The sequence below is a fragment of the Rhea americana genome, unplaced genomic scaffold (genome assembly GCF_003343005.1).
Source record: "Rhea americana isolate MKP2758 unplaced genomic scaffold, rheAme1 scaffold_46, whole genome shotgun sequence".
Lineage (NCBI taxonomy): Eukaryota > Metazoa > Chordata > Aves > Rheiformes > Rheidae > Rhea > Rhea americana.
The window spans coordinates 3,227,169-3,250,191 of NW_028186601.1; the positions used below are offsets into that span (position 1 = coordinate 3,227,169).

At 37.0% G+C, this 23,023-nt stretch overlaps 1 protein-coding gene across 6 annotated transcripts in view; it reads right to left on the reverse strand.

The window, feature by feature from the left end:
- OXR1 (oxidation resistance 1) overlaps positions 1–23,023 on the reverse strand; it is a 266,736-nt gene that overhangs the window by 53,992 nt on the left and 189,721 nt on the right. For 5 of the 6 annotated variants that reach the window (XM_085316300.1, XM_085316302.1, XM_085316303.1 and 2 more), the window contains 3 exons: positions 11,685–11,767; positions 4,568–4,675; positions 3,181–3,300 (listed from right to left, as the gene is read on the reverse strand). In XM_085316300.1, the coding sequence (XP_085172426.1) occupies positions 3,181–3,300; positions 4,568–4,675; positions 11,685–11,767 (311 nt within the window). The remainder of the gene's footprint in view (positions 1–3,180; positions 3,301–4,567; positions 4,676–11,684; positions 11,768–23,023) is intronic. The other variant, XM_085316304.1, reaches the window with a different exon arrangement.

Sequence of the window (23,023 nt, forward strand, 5' to 3'; positions counted from 1 at the left end):
CTCTAGTCACAGTAAACGTCCACTGCTCTCCCCTCACCTGCTGAGCCAGACATCACATCTTGGGAAGTGATAAGGTTTAGCAGGTGTGATTTACCTTCGGTAAAACCATGCTTGCTGTTTCCAGCCACTTTTGTCTTTCATATGCTCAGACATAACTTCCAGAAGAACTTGTTCTATGACCTTCCCAGACAGATGCAGGGAAGAGTTATTTATTCTGCTATCTATCAGTACATACAACAACCACCACTTAAAAAAAAAAAAAWAATGAACATATATGCCTGCTAATAAGACTTTTTTAAAGAGGAAGAAGAAACAAGTCAAACCCCCCAGCAGACACAATGAAAAATTGTTTTAAATAAAAGCTACAAATATAGAGACTTCTCCACAGCCTATTTTTCAGATCAACAGCCATGTTTTGAGTTTATCAGCATCTACAGACTTCCATTCAATACATAATTGCTACTTGTGGTAATTTCTTGTTCATATTCCWATGCAACACAAAAGTTAGAGCAATACTGCTAGCAAATTCTTCCTCAAGTTTAATGAGGATGAAGTTTAATTCTTGTCACTACACATTATCAAACTCAAATTTAGTTCAAAATAGGTACTTAAGGTTATCAGATCTTCTTAAATTCATGCATCAGATGTTAGATGATGACACCCTTCACATAACCAGTAGCATAACAARAGTTTAAATTTAAGCTAATTACTTACATGTAGACTGACAAAAACAAGCTTGTTGAAATATACATTGAAATCTTAGCTGGAGCAAAGTCACACAGAACAAGTTAAAAGTATTACACAAGTCTTGCACTGTCCACATAGTGATGTATTTAGTCAGATGACTCTGCAGAGCTACTTCAATGCTTGTTAAAACGGAAACAAAACACTAGTTTAACTTCTGAATCTCTGCYGAGAGACAATAATCTCTTCAGACTGCCGCTGCCTATTTATCTCATTCAGTTTCTAGTGAAGAAGTGACCAATTTCAACCATGATGCCAACAGAAAGAAGATTCCTTCAGATTATATATGCAGAGTAAAATATCCTCTTTGATTTGACATGTTTAAGTTTAAACTACAAACTTAGAGTCAAAAATAGAGGGGAGTTATAGAACATAAGACATTTAAATATAAATTATTAGCATACATTTGCTAATACTACTCTCATTTAGAAGGTTAGTAATCAGTAAAGAGGAGAAAAAGATAGAGAAAAAGAACTATAAGAAACAAAGAGACCTCCAACTTTAACTTCTCAAACACATGTCAAAAGTATCTGTGTTGCTGGACAGAGGTTAAAAAAAATACACAGTAAGATGTGCTACTGATTTCTTCTTTCCTCTTTTTTTGAAAAAATGTACCTAGAAACACCTCTTTCTTACCCACTTGGAGTTTAAAAGCCCCAGAAATAGAAGCTTAAACACCATTATTTATTTTGTCATATTTATCATTTGTTTGGTATCTCCTGATGCAGTGAAAGAATAGCTTGTAGTGATCTATAACATGTAATGAGACGTACTAGATGCTCAGTATTTCTGCAGCAATACATACAGTAAATGAAGTTCCTAACTCTCTTGAATTGTATAGTGTAGGCAGCTCAGGGCATGCAGATATTTTGCTGCATAAAAGGATTTTAAAGTATTTTAATCCGTTTTCTCTCTTCTACAATGTCAACCTTTCAAATACATTATATGCAGTTAATCAGTAAAACTCAGCCTCCTCCAACCCCCCAAAAAGAAAAAAGTTACAGGTACTGTTACATTATTTAGMCTCTATATCTACTATATGCAAACAAGTGTATAGAAGATAATCCACAAGAACCAGCAGATGAAGATACTATTTTTGCATGGGATATCTAGTTCATTGTAGAAAGAGGTTTGTTTTCTAGCACTGTAACTAATAGTTTTCCCTTGAGTATCTTCCCACCACTTATACTATATGGTCAAGCCTATCCTAGCACACACAGTCACTGAGACAGATTTAAGTGTCTTGCACACTAATCTAGTCCAGTGCATGCTCATTTACTGTGCTACAAAACTTTGCTTGCCATATAACACAGAAGAAATTAGTTACTATAACTGATAGCAGAAGCATGTCCTAAGAACAGCCATACTAGGTCAGATTAAAGGTATAAGGACAGCAAAAGCATATGATAACTTTTAGCAGAAGAATCAACACCGCACTTGGTGATGCAACTTGGAAACTTGTTCTGCAGTACCTTTGTATTTAAACTTCTGTGGACCAAAACATGGGGTGAGAGGGGGAGGGAGGAAAGGGAAAAAAACAAAATAAAAACAAAATATACACCCTGACCACACCATACTACCAAATCTTCTATCAAAACCTTTTAAAGCCTACATAAACTTCTGGCACAGAGTCCCTGAACAGATGTTTGACAGCTTAACCATACACTGTATTAAGTATTACAAAGAAGAGCTGTTACTTGGGGGAAAAAAAAAAGAGAGATCATAATCAGGAAGAGGACTRGCATATTAGGAAACAGCTGGATGTGGTCAGAATTGTAGAAGCTCTGGAGAAGCTGAAGTTCCAGAGACTGCACATTTCTGGTTTGAGTTCTTACCATGAAATTCTGAGACTAGCAAAGCAATAACAGCAAACCTGAAAAGACATGCTTTTGCAAATCTAACTCCTAGCTGACATCCATGTTCAAGCTGCATTACAGAACAGTTTCAGAGGCTACAYAATTTTAGTATCTGAAAGTCTACAAAGGTATAAGACCTACAGAACAAACGGAGGCTATACAAACACTTCACTGAGATGGTTTCTTCAGTTTCAACAAGCAAAACAGATAACCCCTCCATTTTAACTGCTTGAGTAGTCTGGTCAACGTATYGCTATTACAAAAATATCAGTAAGATTAAAAATCAGAGACAAAGTGTCTTTACTATTTCTGAGTATTAACATCAAAACCAGATGTAACTGGAAGTAGTATTTAAGATACCAATCTGGAAGGATGATATTTTGCTACAAATGACTTTACCCATCAGTTTTCTTATAGAAAACCCTCTCTCTCAAAAAAAAAATCTCAAAAAAAAAAAAAAAGGCATCATTTTACTCTTCAGCTCCTTCTCTCCAAAAAGGAAGAACACTCTTAGAAGAGAGCATTATATTGGTTATCTTGAAAGGAAAAATTAATTTTTAATGACAACAGGTATACCTACATTTACTGCAGCCTTGTCAAACTCTGCTTCTGAAGATGTAGGTGATAAGGGACTTATGGGACTTAGAGAAGGGGAGCTGTCCACACTAGAAATGTAGTCTGGGTCAGGAACATATAAAATCTATAAAGAAATATAATGTAGTTAGAAGTTATGTTTTCAGTTTTACTTTAAATTTTCCCACTAGCTCAGGTATATTCGCCATGCTTTCTCAAAATAAGCTACAAGAAATCAGTTCTGTCCTAGTTAATTTCCTATATTTCACATATATATAGATAGATATATAATTACAGACAAAGGAGACAGTTATTTGTGAACTCTACCATAATCATCTTTTCAAAAAGAGCATTTTTAAAAGTTCCCTTATAAAAGTTGAAGGATTAAATAGTACCACAGTACCAACAAAAAGTACTTCTTAATCTTTAAATTTCAAAGGTTTTAAATGCTATCTTAAAATAAGAATGGTCTTTAGTTATAGTAATTGAGAAAAAAAAGCTCAAAGCAAAAGCATTAAGAATACATAGAATGTCAGAATTACCCAATACAGTGTAGAAGAAAGACTTGATGATTATTTCTCATGCTATTATTCTACTATGTGAGTAACCATGCAGGCAGCTGGGGAACAAGTTTATAGATATAGCTCTTAGCATTGAATTTGAGAACCTGAAGTTAATTCAGTTTATCTAATCCCTAAATACGTTTTCCTTTGGTGTGGTAAGCTTTCAAGTTACAAAATCTTGCAGCAATCAGAAATATACAATATGATTTGAACAGAAAGGGCTTATTACTAAATAGCTTCATCTAATACAGTAGCTAGTGACTTGTTTCCAGGCACTAGCTTTTGAAGAAAAGTGGAAAGTCAGGATGGGGGTAAGGAAAGGGGGAAAGAGAAGTAAGGAATAGTGACTCATAAGAAAAAATAARTAATTCATATGCTCCTGGTAAAAAGCAAGCAAGTTTTCAGGATTGGATGGAAACATTTATCAATTAAAATAGAATTGCAGGCATTAATATACAGTGAGGAATGTTGCCAGTATGCTATACCCTGAATTTATGCTCTGAGCAAGAGCTGATCAACAGACTGCTATACTTGCAGAATAGCAAGTTTAGCTTATACTCAAGTGTCATTATACCATTAAGTACATTTAGTTTTAAAGTTAAGAGCCCTCTGATTTTATTTGAGAGAAGCAGGTAGTTTCATTACATTTTCCTTTTTAAAGAGATACTTAATAGGTACAAGGAATTCAAATTAAAGTCTTTCATAAAACCAATGTGAAAATCAGTATGAAAAAGTACTTTAACACTTTCTCTGGTAGAGGCAAGTAGTAAAGACAGGAGAAAAAGTCATCTTTGTTCAATGACATAAGTAACATACATAGTGTAGTAGTACCTGTCCAGGAACGACTGCTCTGGAGAAAAGCTTATTTAATTGAACCAGTTCATTGGGTGTTGTATCAAATTTCAGGGCAATACTGTTTAATGTATCTCTCGATTCCACCTGTATCAATTGGGGGGAAAAGAAAACAAATCTGTAAGCAGTTAGTTTAAATAATGCCTTATGAGTTATATCACACGTAGACCAGCTTTACAGAGACTATTTTTCTAATTAACTTTAAGCTTTCATATCTTATGATTGCCCAGGAATATAAATAGTCCATGAACAACAGTTAGTCTACTGCAGCGTTGTATGAAGACATGTGCCTTCCCACTTTGTTTCTTGGTAGCCAGAAGTGTCACTCGCATACACTGGGCTGCAGGCTCAAATACTGGAGCAGAACTTGACCTGTAAATTCACTGTTGTGTACCACTGGGCCAGTATGTGACTGGTTTCACAGAACCTCTCATTCTCCCTCTTCACTCCTCTCCTCTGCTCTTCATTTAGAGGAAAGCTGAAACAAATTTATATAAATGCTAACACACTCTCCTCCTACTGAAATAAACTTCTGACAATCTGATTTTCCAGTAATAGTATTATCAAGACCAAAAATAAGACAGACCTCTGTTGAGGCAAAACAAATCAAATTGTATATCAGCTGATGGAACATAAGTATTAGATGCAGGTGATTTCCAAGTTAAAAAAAAAAATCTTCAAAGTTCTTATTCTCACCCCTGTCTACTAAAATATACTCAGTATGAACCAGTAGGAAAAAGCAAAAGGATAAAAGTTTTATTCATAATGAAGATTTCAGAATAAAGAATTCATATGAACCATTTAAGAACTATGAAGATCTTATCATAAGGAAATATAAAGCCAAAGTAGTTTATTACTTAATGGCACAGGGCTTCAGGAACMCCATGCCAGGGGGAGAGAAGGGAGGAAGAGCAGGGGGAGGGAAGAGTCCCTCTTATTACATCTTTCCTACATCTGCATGAAATACAGTTTATATAGAGTAGAATTACTAGACTAATACTTGTCAAGTTCAATTTTGCTTCTTTAATTTTCAGGCTACGCACTAAAGGCTAACTTTTCTTGACAATAAAATAAGAAATTGGACATTCATTTCTATGAAGCCCCCCTCCCTTTTTATTATTTAAAGGGAAAAGAAGGGGTTAGGGAAAAAATACTTTTTTTTTTTAATCATAATGGATGTTCTACACAACCATTCTGACAACATGGATATCATTAGCTCACTGCATCTCACCTAGGTATCTTTCACTTCTTCGATAAAAACCACAAGAGTACCATGTCTTGTGTGCCTTACCAACTAYAGCTAGACTTAAAGGTAAACATCCTTCTACTTGAAGACCATCATTTTTCCAGTGTTAACAGCAGAATTTAATTGTCTATTGAAAACTCATTATTTAGATTAAATGCTTGAACTCAGGCAAAAAAAAAAAAAAAAAAAAGGTAATGGGAGGAGAGGTAAAAGCCTCGGAGCATTCTCATTTTAGTAGCTTTGAGGACTGCTTATTCTGAATATGCCTCTATCTTACAAAGAGTGATACAGGTAAATCCATTCAGTGCTGGACAAAAATGTGCTGTTTTAGTAGCTCTATCACAATGAAGGTACTGAAACGTGTACTGGGCTAGTCTGCTTCCAGTATAGTCAGTTTTGGATGGTTGCAGTTCAATCAGTGTGTTCCATCTAAATAATAATTGTCCTTGTGCTACTGATAGAATGTAACAAGGTCAACTCATTCTTCAGAGAAGCATCAAACATTTTGCCTGAGCAAAGTGTATATAATACACAAAGGTTATATTTACTTATACAATAAGTAAATATTTTATGATTAATATGATTGTTAAATATTAGTATTTTATTCATATTGAAAGAATAACCAGTAAATAGAGTTCCAACTGGGTACAATGCAAACTAAGCAAAAATAAGCTTAAAAATTCTTCTAAATGTATACCCACTTGAGYACTCAAAAAAAAAGAACAGAATGCTAATCCCAAAACACTTCAGTAAAAGAAATGCTTTCTCTTCATTAGCTTTGAAAAAGTTGTGTGATAGTGAACAGATGCTTGACAGTACAGTAAAATAAGATAGTTAAAGCATTCAATTACAAAATGAAGTTTAAAAATAGAGAGTGTGTTCATTTCTTTCAACCTTTAAGAAGGTTGGTCCTTTGGTGAGCCCTCTTAGCAGCTAAAAGGTTTTCTTATAAATCATGAACAGCAGCACAAGAAAAGAAAGCTGTGTGTTTCCTATCTGGCAATACAGTTGAATAAATGAACCTTCACACTATATATGATTTCAGAGACTGGCACTGATAACTAAAACATTGATGCAATGAAGACTTCCTGAAGCGTCTCCCTACATAAGAAAACACACAAGTATACTGTGAAGTTAGCATTCAAAAACATCTTTCCTGATCTTTGTGCTTTCTACCTTGTCATTAGATAGAACTGAAACTTCCTAAAACTCAAAGAACAATTTTGTAGAGAAAAACATAGTTTAACGAAAACAAATAGAAAAACATCCTTCCTAATCTTTCTCTCTCAAACCAATACTGGAGGAGGAAGAAAAACTTACCCCTTCTCTTCTAGGAAAGAAGCTTTCTGTGTACCACACATGTAGTTAATTAATTAGTTAGTTACTCTCTAATTAAAAACATTCACAGAAATACTTGGATATTAAAGCACTATGTTCCATCTTCATGGAAAAGTTCCCCCTTTTGGGAAGGGAGGGGGAGATGTCAGCGATTAAGTTTTTTCATGACTTTAACAAAGTGTCAAGATTAGTTCACATAATTGTGTATCTCAGATTAAAAAAAAACAACAACAGATGTGTGTGTGAAGGGGAAAAAAAATAACATTCCTTTGAAAAATATCCCCCCCAAAAAAACTTTAGCACATCAGTTCATCCTTCAAAGTGGTTCAATGCATGAATTTGCTTAAATATCTAGACTCAAGTAGAACAGTCAAAATATGCTTATTAATGAAAACACATAACGAGAATCACTTGTTCTGGACTGCATTTTTAACTGAACACATGAACTCTTGCTTTGTACGACAGCTTTTACTGAAAAGGGCTTTTYAGAATACAAGCGATTGTAGGAATAAACTAGTATGAGGAAAAAACTTCTAGTCATCAACTCTGTATATAGATCTACAGACACAYACGGCCTTATTTCCTACTTAAGTGTCTACATGAGATACAAATAAGTCTAAAATGCTAAATTAGCTAAAAAAYAGCCTTTACAGATATTAGATACAATAAGCCAATTAAGAACCAAACCTTCTATGTTCCTTTTCCACCAAAATCCCAAATCAAATCTTCAACATGGCACGGTAACAGTAGCTAAACATAACAAAAAGCACTCCTCCCCCCCAACACACAAGACACCCCTCACTCTTCAAGTAATTCTTTCCCAATTAATTATATGCAAATCACATTATCCCTTTTCCACTTACTTAGCATTACCTGCTTTCATGTTGGCTGGAGGAGGCAGGGAAGTCCCAGCAGATAAACAGCTTCAAAGAGACGCTGTTGACTGGGTCCTAACTGCCTTCAAGTTTTGCCAAATTAACAGTTGGCAAAGTTATTTAAAAATTAACTTAAAACCAGATTCCCCATTAATGAACTAAACTGTCATTGCAGCTCTACAGCTGGAGGTTACTTATTTTTCCATTATAAGTTATACATACATATAATATGAATCAACGTATGAAGAAGCTATTTTTACAATATTTGAAAACTAATTGTCTAAACTCCCCCAAAACAATAACTGAATTGTATTAAAAGGAACTAAAAAAGTTAAGAGTGATGGAAAGACTAGGAAGACTGAGGACAAAGGAGAAGAGGAAAACAACTGATTGGAGTTACACTAAAGCCTTAGAAATCAGTTTATGGCTACATTAACCCATTTTTAATGGCTCTAATTTCTGCAACATGCAACTGCAGGAAAATGGAACCTTTGAATATAAAAGCAACTCAAAAAAAACATTTTAGAGTTAGGTAAAAGACACACTAGACAAAGTATTATGCAATCATTATGATCCACATTTGCTGAATCCTCCAAATTTGGGGAAGACTAGACAGGAGAAAACTCAAAGAAAAGTGACAGTCAGACAGGAACACAAGCCCAGCTTTGAAAAAAAGCACAAAGAAACAAAAATTTGTAAGTGCATAGGCGTATACCTAGCATACAAAGGGTTATGAGGATGAGAAAATGGGTCTAAAAGGAGAGAGCCTTTAGAACTTTCTATCCAAGCCACCCTAGAACTGAAAGCACAATTCACAATTACTTCAGAGAGATTTTAGCAGATACTCATCTCTTTCCTACTCTCAAAATAAGCACATCGAGCAAGTCATCTCAAGAAATTCCAAGTGTTCATGTGTTCAAAGTCCAGTAAACTAGCATCTATTTGGTGGTCACAGTAAAAGCACTTGCCACCCTCATCATGAGGATCAAAAATTCTTCCTAATTTTATTTAAAGAAGTTGAGCTCTTGAGTCATTGTAGTTTTGTTCTCAGCATAGAGACTTTTCATTGGTTTCTAACTCAGAGTCTAGACCTAGTTGCTAGAGAGGCTGACTTAACACWACCTAACTGGGACATATCAGAAGACTGCCAAATCAACAGTGACGACTCCAGCTTAAGACCCAGTTTTAAGACTCTACGTTTTTACAGGCTTTTTGTATGACCTTCATTAATTCATATCAGGTTCTTGTTGCAATCTGAACCACAATCTCTGTGCACTCATTGTTTATCTGCTGCTTCAGGTCCAGAACAGTCAYAATTCCCCAGAGAGTTAAAGGAGGAGAAAGGAGAGGGGGAAAGAAAAAAAAAATCTAGATTTGAGCCTCTGCCACTGATAAGCAAGGTCCACCTCCATTGATTAATTACTAATTTTCAAAAAAAAGTGCCTTTTTTTTTTAATCTGTAACTGGCTCTTCTAATACCTGGAGGTAGACAGCAGCTGTGTTTGCAGAACATGTAGTACAAGAGACTTCTCGATGCAATGCCAGTATAATGAAGTAAAGTAAGCCATGCAAAAATGTTATTAAAAAWCTAGTTAGTAACAACAAGCCCACAAAAATTATTCACTTTGTTGGACATAGTCCATGTTCACATACATCATAATCTTTCTTCTTCATGTAAAACTTAGCCTGGAGCACTGACTCAGTTCTGAAATCTGTACTGATTTGTACTGAATCCATCTAATTCTGATATTCATAAGAAAAGCTATTCTAACTTTAAAAAGAGGGAAAAAAAAAAAAAAGAACACATTGCCTGAAGTTCACTGTCTAAAGCAGTAACAGTGAAAATAAACCAGTATTCACGCTGTATCCTTTAGAGATAGTCACTGAAAATTAACAGCCCAGATTACCCGGGCTAATCTACTAGCCCAAGTAAACTTAGCACTTGCTTTCTTCATACCGAATGTACTGTGTGGTACTGAACATCTGTTGACGTCTTCCTGCTGGTGCTACACATAAAGCAGTAGTTTACATTTTTAAGCTTTGGGGGATTCACAATCTGTACTTGTGGGACAAATAAGTAGTAACATATTTGGTCTTTGAAACTAAAGTCAAAAGGYAGTCAAAGATTTTAAACTGCTGGGAAGGGAAGCGCATTTCAACTTAAAAAAAAACACACATACTACCTTTTGAATCGAGATTCTGTCTCACTCCAAACTTTAGGAATATAAAATATAAAACCATCTAACTTAATATATGCAGCCACTCTAAAAACAAAAATATTAAATCATAAAAACCAAAAACATTCTAAGTTTTCAACAGTACTAGAAAATATCTAGAAAATGTTACTGCTTTGAGGAGCAGTAGAAGGATAAAGGCAGAAATCAGACTAAWTTAGTGTCTTTCAGCATGATATACAGGCACGGAAAACAGTGGTAGCAAAGTCACAGTGGTTACGAGCCCTCTTTCACATGTACAGTGAATATAACCACTAAATTCTAGGTATTTGATGTACGTATTAGACTAAAACATATGTACCTGAAAACTGAAAGCTTGATGTTGCTGAAATATTTCACAACTGAAATCCACAGCAAAACTGGGCAGAATACTGAATTTGTGGAGCTGAAATGCAACATGTTCTCCACACACAGTAGGCTCCTTCAGAAGCTCTCCGTAAGCTTACAGCATACAGTTCACACAGAAGCGATACCTACTTTAGCCAAGCTGAAGTTCATCTCAGTCTAAATACATGCACGTCCTCTGCCTCTCCGCAGGTTATAAACACAAACTCCTTAAGCTTAGTCTTATCATAGTTTGGTTTAAGGCAACATTAATAGTTAAATTCATTGCATTTCTTCTTTTGTTAAGATGACACTGAGAGGTAAGGTAAATACTTCTTAATAGAAGTTCTCTTATTTTATCATGTCCAGTCTCAAAAGCATTCAAAAATATCTGCGATAGAGCTRACATTAAAATAGGGAAGTCTATAAGCATTATTTCTGTGCTTAATTATATTTCCAGTATATAGCACAGAACAGATATTTCTCACTTCAGTTTCCCTTAGTAACCACAAACGTGAAAAGCCGACTGCAGCACAGTTTGAGGGTCATTTCAAGAACAGAACGGGCATAGAAAGGCTCCATTTTCAGATACTGCTGGGAAAACAGATCTGTACTGTACGAAGTAGAGAWCATGAAAATCATCGTAAGAGTGCTGGAAGGTCAGTTACCAAGATAGAGCCTGCCTCCCACCCCCAAACAAAACCTTCATTCTATTATTTCTGCTGATGTCAACAGTTTAACAATACTGAAAGGAGGGAAGTTGTATATGTTTTTATAATTAACATTATTTTTTCTAACCAGTTACCTCTAGGTGAATTATTCATTTGATTGATAATTTGTTTTCTGAAGAAAAAGAAAACTTGCATAGAAAAACAATGAGAAAAAAAGAAAGCAGCCTTACTTAAATAGTATTAGTTACCTAATTTTTGACTTAATTCCTGTTAAAATAAGATGTAACATACACAGAATTATAGGATTAGAAGTAATTCAAACTGTTGTTTTGCTTTTATTTTATAATAAAACTTTTAGAGTCTGTACTTGCTATGTAATGACATTCTAATAATCAAGAAGCAACTTACAGAATATTCAATAGTCCCTTTAGGCTTTTGAAAAGACATTCGTCGCCCATCTCTCTTGTCTGGGGTCTTCTTCTGGCCAGTGTCTGAAAAAAATTGAGGTAGTACGTGTGTTAAATTCATTTTCCTCTCAGTACTGTCACAGGCTGCTGACTACAGCCCTGTGGGCAGACTTCTAATTCACCAGTTACACAGCTTGCTCCCGATGACTCTAACAGACAACCAGCTGCTAGAATAGGGACTTCATTCCTCTGCAATGCTTTAAGAATTCAACCAATTTAAACCACTGACAACTGCAGAAAAAAATAACTACGTAATTACTTCTAGCACCCAGGAAATTATTAATGAAGGAAGACTAAATAGGTGATCGACTCCATACGGCAGGTAACACTTCTGGAACTGCTGTGTTTAATTGGTTTTATATCTTGCCCACTCTGCTTTTGTCTAGAAAGGAAATGATCTAGCACTCCTGCATGTTAGATCTAATTAATGTCACAGCATTTTTTTTTTAGCCAAGTGTTGTCTACTAAGTACAAACTATTTAAAGCTTTAGATAAAGCAAAGTGCATTCACATATATAAAATCTTCAGAATTACTCTCTATGTGTTTGTTAAAGACAGGATATGTAAAGCACATCCACTCTATGCATACATAACAAAGATACTCTTGAAGAACTTAAAAACTTCTTTTTACCAGGTTATTTTGATAACCCCTTTTCCTAAGCCACACATATCGAACAATAATTTGGACCTCATGCACATCCTACTTCGGCTTGATATTTACAATTTAAGACAATGCAAGTGTATTACATGATTCAACTGACACCATTTAATTTTACATCTTCAGGAGATTATTATATATTTATGTATCCATTTACACTCACATACATACATACATTTTAAGAAGTCAGATCTGTCACAAGGCTTCTATCTCAACACTTAAATATTTTCTATTAAGGAGCCAGAAATACTTTATGTGAATGGATCTGTAAGTTTTCATGCTGCAGTGGGATTAGTGATACTCTCCACAGAATCGTATCAAATGGCTGAGGTTGGAAAGGACTTGTGGAGATCATCTAAGCCCAACTCCCCTGCTCAAGCAGGGGCACCTAGAACATACTGCACAAGATTGCATCCAGACAGGTTTTGAACATCTCCCAGGATGGAGATGCCACAACCTCTCTAGTCAACTTGCAATGTTACTTTCTYAAAGTTTTTCCTCACATTCAGACAACTGCCTGTGTCACATTTTGTGCTCRTTGCCTCTCGCCCTGTCACTGGGCACCTCTGAAAAAACCTGGCTCCATCCTCCCTACACCCTCCCTTCAGATACTTATACCTATAGATATGAGCTCCCCCACAGGTCTTCTCTTCACCAGGCTGAAGAGACCCAGCTGTCTCAGTCTCTCCTCATAAGATGATGAAGAGACTGGCGCATCTCTCCTAGCAGCCCTACGCTGGACTCAATCCAGTAACTCCATGTCTCTCTCGTTCTGGGGAGCCCAGTACTACTGGACACAGCACTCCAAACACAGCCTCACTGTGGCTGAGTAGAGGAGGAAGATCACCTCCCTCAACCTGCTGGCAATGCTCYGCCTCACGCAACCCAGGACACCATCAGCCTTCTTGGCCACAAAGGCACATTGCTGGCTCATGGTCAACTTGCTGACCACCAGGGCCTTCTCTGTACTGGTGCATAGGGCAATTCCTCTCCAGGGGCAGCACTCGGCCTTACCCCTTACTAAACTGCAAGAAGTTCCCATCTGCCCATCTCTCCAGCCTGTCAAGGTCCCTCTGAATGGTAGTACAGCCCTCTGGGGTATCAGTCATTCCTCCCACTTTTGGATCCTCAGCAAATTTGCTGAGGMGGCACTCTGTCCCTTCATCCAGGTCATTAATGAAGGAGCTGAACAAGACTCGACCCAGTACYGGCCCCTCRGAAACACTGCCTGGACACAGGCCTCCAAYTAAACCTTATGCCACTTGCATCCCATCCTCATTCAACATATTAAAAGGTATTTCTTCCACAATTTGCTAATTGTGGCTTTAAAAAAAAGGTACCTAAAGCAAAACCTTCATTACCGAGGATATTAAGAACTTTTAAAGAAGCTACAGGTGTTGCTAGGGGAAATTAACCCAAATCAGTTAATATAAATATACTGAAAGAATTATGTCTATAACAGTTATAGCCAACATTCTCCTCTTCAACATCAAATATTTTTGTCGAAGTTTATACCTGACCTTGCAATACAACAAGTGCCCACTTGGAAAGATGCTGAAGAACTGCAACAGCTATTAGATAACTGCTCAAGCTTTTCAATTTGTATCAAAGCTCTGCTAGCAGCCTCTTTTTCTTTCAGCAACAGTTCAGATACTTTTACCACAGAAGTCAAAGGATGCAGCTGAGAAAAAACACTGTTTTGATTCAGGATCTCATACCTCCCTTAACAGTCTACACAGAGTTGCCTTATTTTAGACAAAGCATGTTCTTTCCTCTGCTACTCTTAGGCAGAAATAAAGGTAGATACCTCATACTACTAACTTAYATATACGCTTTATCTACATATACCCCAAATTTATCTCCTAATGCTAACTTAAGACTTCCTTTTCTTCTCACTAGTTTGTGCTCACAACTATTTAAAGAGTTTATACACAGGTATCACTCAAGAGGTCAAGTTATCTTCTCTCCTTTCAGCAGCTGAACAGCAGAATAAAGGCTTGCACAATAACCACTTCCATTTTTATTGCTGACATAAGGAATGGAAAGTTATTTGCTCTTTACGACAGATGAACATACTATGCATGACAGGTYTTGGAGTGCTTGAGTAACTTACTACAGAAACTAAATGAGGGGGAAGGGGCCTACTGTAGAGATATTTAAGAGTTCTCCAGGGAACTACTTGCTTTAAGTCCCTCAAGAGCTTACAGTGTCCTCTATTTCTTAATCCTTTGATCTACATCTCCTCGCATACTAAACACGGTAACATCTGCCCTTCCCATCAGTACCCATTTTGATTCCTTCTCTCTATGGCAGCATTGTATCTCCACTCACTATATGAGGATACAGGATGCAGATGTATCATATCCCAGTCTGACCTAAGTCTCCCAAGTCAAAAGAAGGATGCAGACGGTGCCAAGTTACATGTGTTAATTGCCTAGCAGGCCAAGCAGATGAGGTGACTATCAAGCTCCAAATCTCTGCTTCCCTGATCATTTACTGCAAAGCCTCCAATAACCTCTTTGCTGAACAAAGCTATTTATTATTTAGATTGAAGTAAATTTATCTTTTGGTTATCTTTATGTTTCCAGTTTCCAGTATTCTARGAAGCATGTGAAAGCTGAAACAATTGTCAGCACAGGATAAAGCTATCTAAAAAGGCCTCAGCACCAAGGGGAATCGGTCTTCATATCTTCGTAATTTAGTTATTTTCTTGAAGATAATTCTGCTCCATACAAGTTCAACTTGGAGAGCTGCACACTACCTTTACCTCAGCTGCCACTTGTAAACCAGGGAGACTACAAAAGCTCTATATTTTCAGACCACAACTACAAGAAGAAAAACATGACATCATTAATCTTGCTGGGTCATGCAGAACCTCAGAAGTCAACTGTAACATTTTTTTGCTGAGGGATCTGTGGTGCTACATTATCAGAACTGCAGCCACTCCATTTCAGAAAGAAACAGAAAATGACTTTTCTAACATCTAAGTTGATCAAAACTTTTAATTCTTAACCATTTAGTAGGATTGGACCTCTGTAAAACTTTGAAACACTGAAGTAAATAAGTTGCATGTCAGAACCACAAGTGACAAAATATCTGACCTGTCTAGAATTCAAAAGCCTAGAACTTGAAAGGTATATAAGACAGTGTTCAAAATAATATCAGACCTATATTTAATCTGCAAGGTGCATCCATGCATGCAGAAACAGAAGACAGATCACTGGAGCATAAGAACTACTACATATGGTCATATACATCTCTAGAGCAGGAGCATACTCCAACTTGTATATACAAATAGGAAAAGGATTTTAGAAACATGGTGCCTTATAGCTTTAGATACATCTACTCTGAYGTTGAAATATCTAAGTTGTATTAAAAAGTATGATAGTAGCTAGCATCATTCAATTGAGAAGTATTGACATTAAGTTCTAACATTTACAGATGGCCCCATGACATTGAGTTTTGGTTGAATGATAAGATATTCATATGTCACTGCTAGTTCAAATTAGAAGAAAAATAGCACAATTCTCATTTCTCGGTAATCCACCTGAACTGAATTGTAGCTATTCAATTTTCTGTTTGCTAATGGCTCTAGCACATCCTCTGGACTTCTRGAAGTGAAGGTAAACAGAAATCAAAGTTTGTACTGTGACAGTATAATGATACAAGCTACAGAATTGCTTCACAGTATTTTCCAGCTCTGCATATATCAATAAATACATTAATTCTTCCCTTAACCCACTATTTTCTGCAATATCTATAATAAGTGAAAGCTCAATTTGAAATCTGAAATAACTTGTCAATGTTTTCTCAAGTTCTGATCTTTTAATAGTTTCAATACTAAAAGTTATAAAGCATTTTTTCAGATGAATAAACAAGCACCTTTTGAAACAAACCATGCAAACTGAAAAAAGTTAACAGTTCAGAGCTGGTTGTGATTARTAACTGAACTTACTCTAGTAAAGAAGATGAGACKGAAGGAAAGATAAATTGTGCGTTAAGATTCTTATGCATAAAAAAAGGTAAAGGAGTCAGCCTCATTTAATGCTTGTCTAAGAAGTAGAAAGAAGAAAGAAAGAAATCAACACAATATTTCCCCCCAGACACACATATAGAAAGAATACAGCCCGTACAGGATAAAGACTTTGTACAAACTGATTCAGGTAAGGAGAAAGGGAAAGAAGAGTAGTCTAAAATATTTGCTAATAAGCTGTTATTTAGCACCACATAAAAGTAACTTTAACTGATAAAACAGAGGAAGCATAGATACTAGATCTTTATTACATTAGTTCTGCTCAGTATCAAYTAGATCTGTATAATCTATTTATAAAAAGAAAAAAGATTAATGTAGGAAATTTTTATATCTCATAAAGCTGGGTGACATGGTTTCTCTTCCCSCTAGAATTCTTAACAGCACGGGCCTGATCTCAGATCAATTGTCTCATTGCCCCTTCTGCTCCTCTTGCAGTAAGATGGTACAATTACTAGAARATTATTTTAAAAATATCTTCTAAATTGTTAGTAGCTAGAAGCAAGGTAACCCTCCTAGCAGCCTACAAGATGCTAGTAGCCTACAGTTCTCTAGCCGAAAGGGTAGGTGTTCAGACCAAGATGGCATCATAAATAATGGCCCCCTTCAGTCTTCTCTTGCCTAGGCTAAGCAACTGCTATTCATTCAGTCCTTCCTCATACATCATGCTACAAAACTCTTGATCCTCATCATCGCTCTCCTTTTGTCCACCTCTTTCTTTAAAAGCAAGACCCCAAACTAAATGTATTCAAGACCTTGTTACCACTGCATTAGCACTTCAAACACATCTATGTAACTTTTTCTTGCAACAGATTAAACACTCATTCAATTTCAGTTTGGGGTGCCCCTCTAACACATGCCCCTCTTCTACTATCCAGTCAGGCAGAAATAATAAACTAGAGGACAAAAACCAATTCAGCTGAAACAAATTTAATGTATTCTGTACTAGCAGGCCTCTTCTCCAAACGGAGAAGTACAACCAGCTCCATAGAGGACACTCCTGGTACTTGCACCACACTGGCATTCTTATGACAGGATATTTCACATTCAGGATAAATAGGAGTAGCTTGTAAATTTTCAGATATATTCCACAGTACATAATAATCATATTAAAGCTTCTTTCACTGCTCTACCACATACATATGTGCATACAGTTCAATCCATCAGAGCCCTATTGTACCCAGGAAATCTAACTAGCTCTAATCTCCACCTACTCTAGAAGATTTCTACAGACCCAATATATGTATTATTGCAAACACGTAAGTCAAAGTCATGAGAGCTCTACAGAGAGGGCAAAGGCAGTTAAAATTTTCAATAATATAATTATTGTTCTTTTCTTTCAGATATTTAGGTCCATTTAGTTGTATAACTTCAAGACTACACATTACTACATGTGCAGTTTGATGAATAGGCAGCAGAATCAAGTTATCCTTAGAACTTAGGTCTATGATTTTACCTACTGCCTYAGCATATTCAAACTAACAGTGTCCAATTTTTTCAACAGTATCACTAGGATAAGCTGACAGATTTTATACAGTAGATTTCTGCRGTACAGGAGCACCTCTTCTCTTGCCTTACTAAGCTAAGCCAAACGAGAGGGAGATCCATACATACACAACTGAGTGTATAACCATCTTACCGATGAACAGGAAGTGTAGCACCCATATGCAAAACAAGAAGAAAGTGATCCAAGCCCCTGTGAGCATGCCTCAATAGTACTGAATCTTCTTGTNAAAAAAAAAAAAAAAAAAAAAAAAGAGAGAGAGAGAAAGAAATATTTGGAATTTACCAGAAAAATGAAAATACAATATAACACATTAAAGTGTTATGTATCAAAAGATACTAGATAACTAGGATAAATTGCATCTAGGTCATCAATTAATCTAGAGACTCAAATAAATTGAACTTCAGTAAAGTTATTTGATATAGCATAACATGGAAGTGTATCCACCAGCAGCAACTGGACCAAGAATTGTTAACTATGCAAAAAAACTAGCTAAAGGSAAGACTGAAATGGAAACTATCAGAGTAGAGGGCTACACTAATGAGTTCCCAATTGACTAGCCCTTATAACAATTTAATAATGCTGTTATGACAGATTAAGAGCAGGAATCCAGTAAAACCTACCACACAAATGTCAACTAACAAACTTGAAAGTGCAATCAACAGCAAAGGCAGAGCAGAATGAGCCATGAAGAATTACATAGCCCTAAGGCCTGGAGAAGAGAAGCTGGATGAAATGCAGTGGCACAGACCATAAGGTGAAGCAAAAGATCACTTAATGTTGTAATAACAGTAGGGGACTAGTAACGAATTTCTGCTAGAAGCTCGGAAATCAGAAGAGACTGTGCATATATTAACAGATCACAAGATGACTGAGTCACCAGCCTGATACGTTCCAAGATCGCATTTTCTTCTTCTGCCTGCATCAACTGAAATATTTTCAGAACTGATAGAGAAACGTCACTGTCTTTGAAAAGGGTGTTGGTACATTTTACATGTGCTTCATCTGGAACAACGTGTACGAGATGGTTTGCAGAACTGCATCTTCCTGGTTGAAGCCTCTATCATGCTTTATGATTGACCTGTTCAATTTCACTTTTTAAGAAGCAATTATGTAATAGGGATGGAGACAGAAAGTTATTGCTATTTCTGCTTTGAGACAGAAGAAAGACACTAACTTCTACAACAGCACTTGACCAACTTACTGTAACTTGGTCCTGTGTATTTATCCATCTACCACACTGCCAGTATCTTTCACTGAGATTACAGAGGACCGACAGGACAAGTGGCTGACTTACTGTGTATCATTTATCAAAACTCGAGGGATGAAACAAGGAAAAAACYTTGTAAATAAAATCCATCAGTGATGTGGTTGAAAAATCGAACAATTAAGTCAAGTCTGAGGAAGAAAAACAACACTAAATTTTTAATAAAAGACAACTAAAACTATTTCTCTGATTGAYCGATTAAGGTGATGCTTTGAACAAGAAATTCTAAAAAAATAAATTTAATTTCTGTACAAAGACACACTGCAAGAAGTCAAGATTGCTTTGCARTGTATATTCTCCATCCACCAAGTGACTGTAGACAGAACTAAGCTGAAAACATTTAGTATGCAGAAATCATGGGGCTGAAGGAAAAGTACAGACAGGGCTGAGAATGAGAAGTTAGTCTTACATCCTGCTGTAAATTCAGAGGAAGATATCACTAGCCCCAATTACAAATATCAGAATTTATGTTCTTATGCATGTGCAATATATTGTCATGGCCAGGCTCTCTAGAATATCTAGCTCTCCTATATAAGAGGTAATCTATATGGTGTAGAACTCCCCTGTGCATCTCCCCAGGTGTAGAAGTATATCTTACAAAATCATCAAAATGTTTGTTGAAAAAAAAAAATCCCTGCAGGATATCTATTCCAACTTGAAGCAGAACTACTGTCATATCAGATCACGTCAGCTGCAGCTTAGTTGAGACACTGCAAGTCATTATAACCTCCAATTACAGAGATTCAACTCTTTGTAATCCATTCCAATKACTACTGCCCTCCCAGTAGGGAATCTTCCAGTCTGAACCTTACAGGTGGAAAAATAAATAAATACATATTTAAAAAAAAGTGTCTGCTGCCTCTTCTATTATCATTTGTCATTACTGAGAAGAGTTGGTCTTCAACTTTATAACTTCCCTTTAAGTAGGTGTAGGCCATTATTAGATTGTCCTCAAGTCCCTTAGGTCTCCTGCCTCTTTGCAAGAATAACGCCCAGGTCCCTCAGCCTCCCCTTACAGGTCATGTGCCCCAAGTCCCTAAACTCACAGGCAGCCCTCTGCTGGAAAACCTGTAGTTTCTCCACAGCGTTCTTGAACTGCGGTATCCAGAACATGACACCACTCCACAWAGAGCCTCACCAGTGACACAGCAGAGAAGCCGAGTATTGTCCCTCACTCTGTTGGCCATGCTCCCCCACAGTAAATAAAGCAAACTGCATGCTACACATGCTATGAGACATACTGCCTCATTTAAGAGGTTTGTTTGGATAAGATTGAAATTAAAGTCAATGTTCAAGTTAATCCTGCAGTGAAAATAATCCTTAATCACACTTCCCATAAAGCCCTGAGCTGCATCTTGAAGAAAATAAGAATGTCTGTAGCTTGTACATATAAACACCTATAATATATACACAGCAGTAAAGAATAAAACTACATTCTGTTCTAGCGAAAGTTTCTCAGCAAATCCTGGCCTTGAATATGTATGCACTAGTCCTTTACAGCAGATATTAGCAAACTATCTTCAGGAACAACATTCCTAAGCCTACAGTACAATAAATAAATAGATAAATAAAACAAATACAAGGAAACAAAGACAAAACAAGAAAAAAACTACTCTGTTGTTAGTAGCAGCTGTGGTAAAGCCAGATACTTCCTGTGGTAAAGCCGGATGCTTCTTCTAGAATTTCTGGTTCTTCTTGTATTTTTGTCCTCCACCAACCTCATTAGGAGACAAAACAACTTTGTCAAGTTATTTCACSGACATGGCTGCTGACACAAACAACATAAACTGGTTTAACAGGTTTACTGCCTTCAGCAAGTACTCCAGTAGTGCACTTTTCAGTCTCCCAATGCCTCCTTTCTCCCTACTAAGAAACACAATAAACTGTTCAGCAAATATCTGAAGTATATAGTCCCAGAACAACAATTTAAGGTGTAGCATTCTACTAGATTTGTTCTCCTGAAGTTGAAAATCTCAGTGTACAACAGCTGTTCAGTTGCTCAGAAGTCAAACTAAGAAAAAAAAAACATGTAAAATGTACTAGATGTTACATGAACAGAACCAAGATACTTTACTATGGAGGTAAAATTAGAAGAATAATTAAGATATAGTTAAGAATAATTAAAAAAAAAAAAGGTTGTTTCAGAAATTAGGATCTTCATGTTTCGCATAAAAGAACAGTTCTTCCATAAATTCCTTGAAGTAAGCCTTTCATAGTTCCAAGAAGCAATACAGAGCCATAACTGAACCATCCAAGGAAACCAAACCCTGAAAGGCTCCAACTGAAACAGTTAGAAGTAGAGAAAAAGCTAGAGTAATAGCTAGGCTTGGATCCAGAACCCTGCAGAGACTGAACATTCAGAGTAGTTAGACTCTGCCATTAAGGATTAAGTTTGTATCTTGGGACCCATCTCTAATTAAAATAGAAGTTGGATTTCAATATAAGTATTGCAATCATTATCACAGTCTCCACAGAACCTATTACAAGGGCGCAGGCCGTCAGTGAAAGCTCGCAAAATGCATGCCACAAGAAGAATTCCACCTTCAGAGAGAATTTGTTTCTGCCCACAACTGACTGAAACTCTGTGAAGACCGCGCTACAAAAGATCAACAGCCTTAGGTAGTATAYTTTGCCTTGGTTGAACTACATCAAGAAGGTACATCAAATTCTGTGTATGCATCTTGCCTTCTACAATGTTGTTAGCACTAATTTTAAATTATAAAAGTATCTCAGGAAATACATCTCTTGCTCATATCCAGAGGAAATACATATTTATAAAAATAAAACAAAAGCTAAGTTAATCCTTTGTCTCAGAGAAAGAGAAAAAAAAATAACCATTAAGAACTTCCCCCTCCAAGACATCACACACACCTCATAGGAAATGCCTTAGGCTGACAGCTGAACACCTGGCCTTGTACATAATTACAGACCAGAAGATATCTGAAAAGCTTCACTGACATTTTACTTCTTCAAGAGACTGTTAGTAATCTCTGCCAACAAACCTTCAGCAGTTTGTAGAGGCACTTCACCTCACTGCTGAAATAGGTTGCTGTCTCCTTCTCACTCTGTGTGTGCATACAGARAAGAAAAAAATAAAGCAACAAGTGGTACAATAAATACGCTTGGTCGCTTATGTATCCTCTCTTTGTAAAAATGTGTGATCCGAAACACATAAGGAAATATTATCATCTACATCCAATAGACCACACAGGCATTTCCCTTCCCTGCTACAGCAGGGTAGCAGATTTTGTTCCTCTTAATAAAATAAAAATAAAAAAAATCTTAAAACATAGTATTAAAGAAGTTAACAGAAACTTGACTTCAATCCCACCTACAGACTAAGACAAATATATTCTCATCCACCCGGCACAGAGCTTCTTGAGACAGAAAAAGCACAGCTATGCCATTCTTCTTATTACTCTTGAGGTTTTTGGAAAGCATTTTCCAAACTTAGCGTTATGTCCTTCTCTTTCCAGCTCTGCCTCGACCATCCTGCCTTTACTAGGCCTCCCCAYTTCCCTCCGCAGCCCGTCGCCTCGCTCCCCCGAGCCCCTGTGGCCTGGTCCCCGGGTCTCCGCGCACTTCCAGGCGCCCCCGTCCCGCGGTGGCGGTGGCGGCGGCCACCGCGCTCCCTCGCCGCCGGATTTAGCGCATCTCTTGCCAATCCCCGCGCTCACCTCGAGCCGGGAAGTTACGATCCCCCGGGCGGCGGCAGCCCGGCGGTAAGAGGGCTGACGGGGGGGGTCACCGCCCGCCCGCCCGGGAGAGGCCGGGCACGAGGCGGCTCCGGCGCCACCAGACGCTCCCGGGAGCGGCTCCCG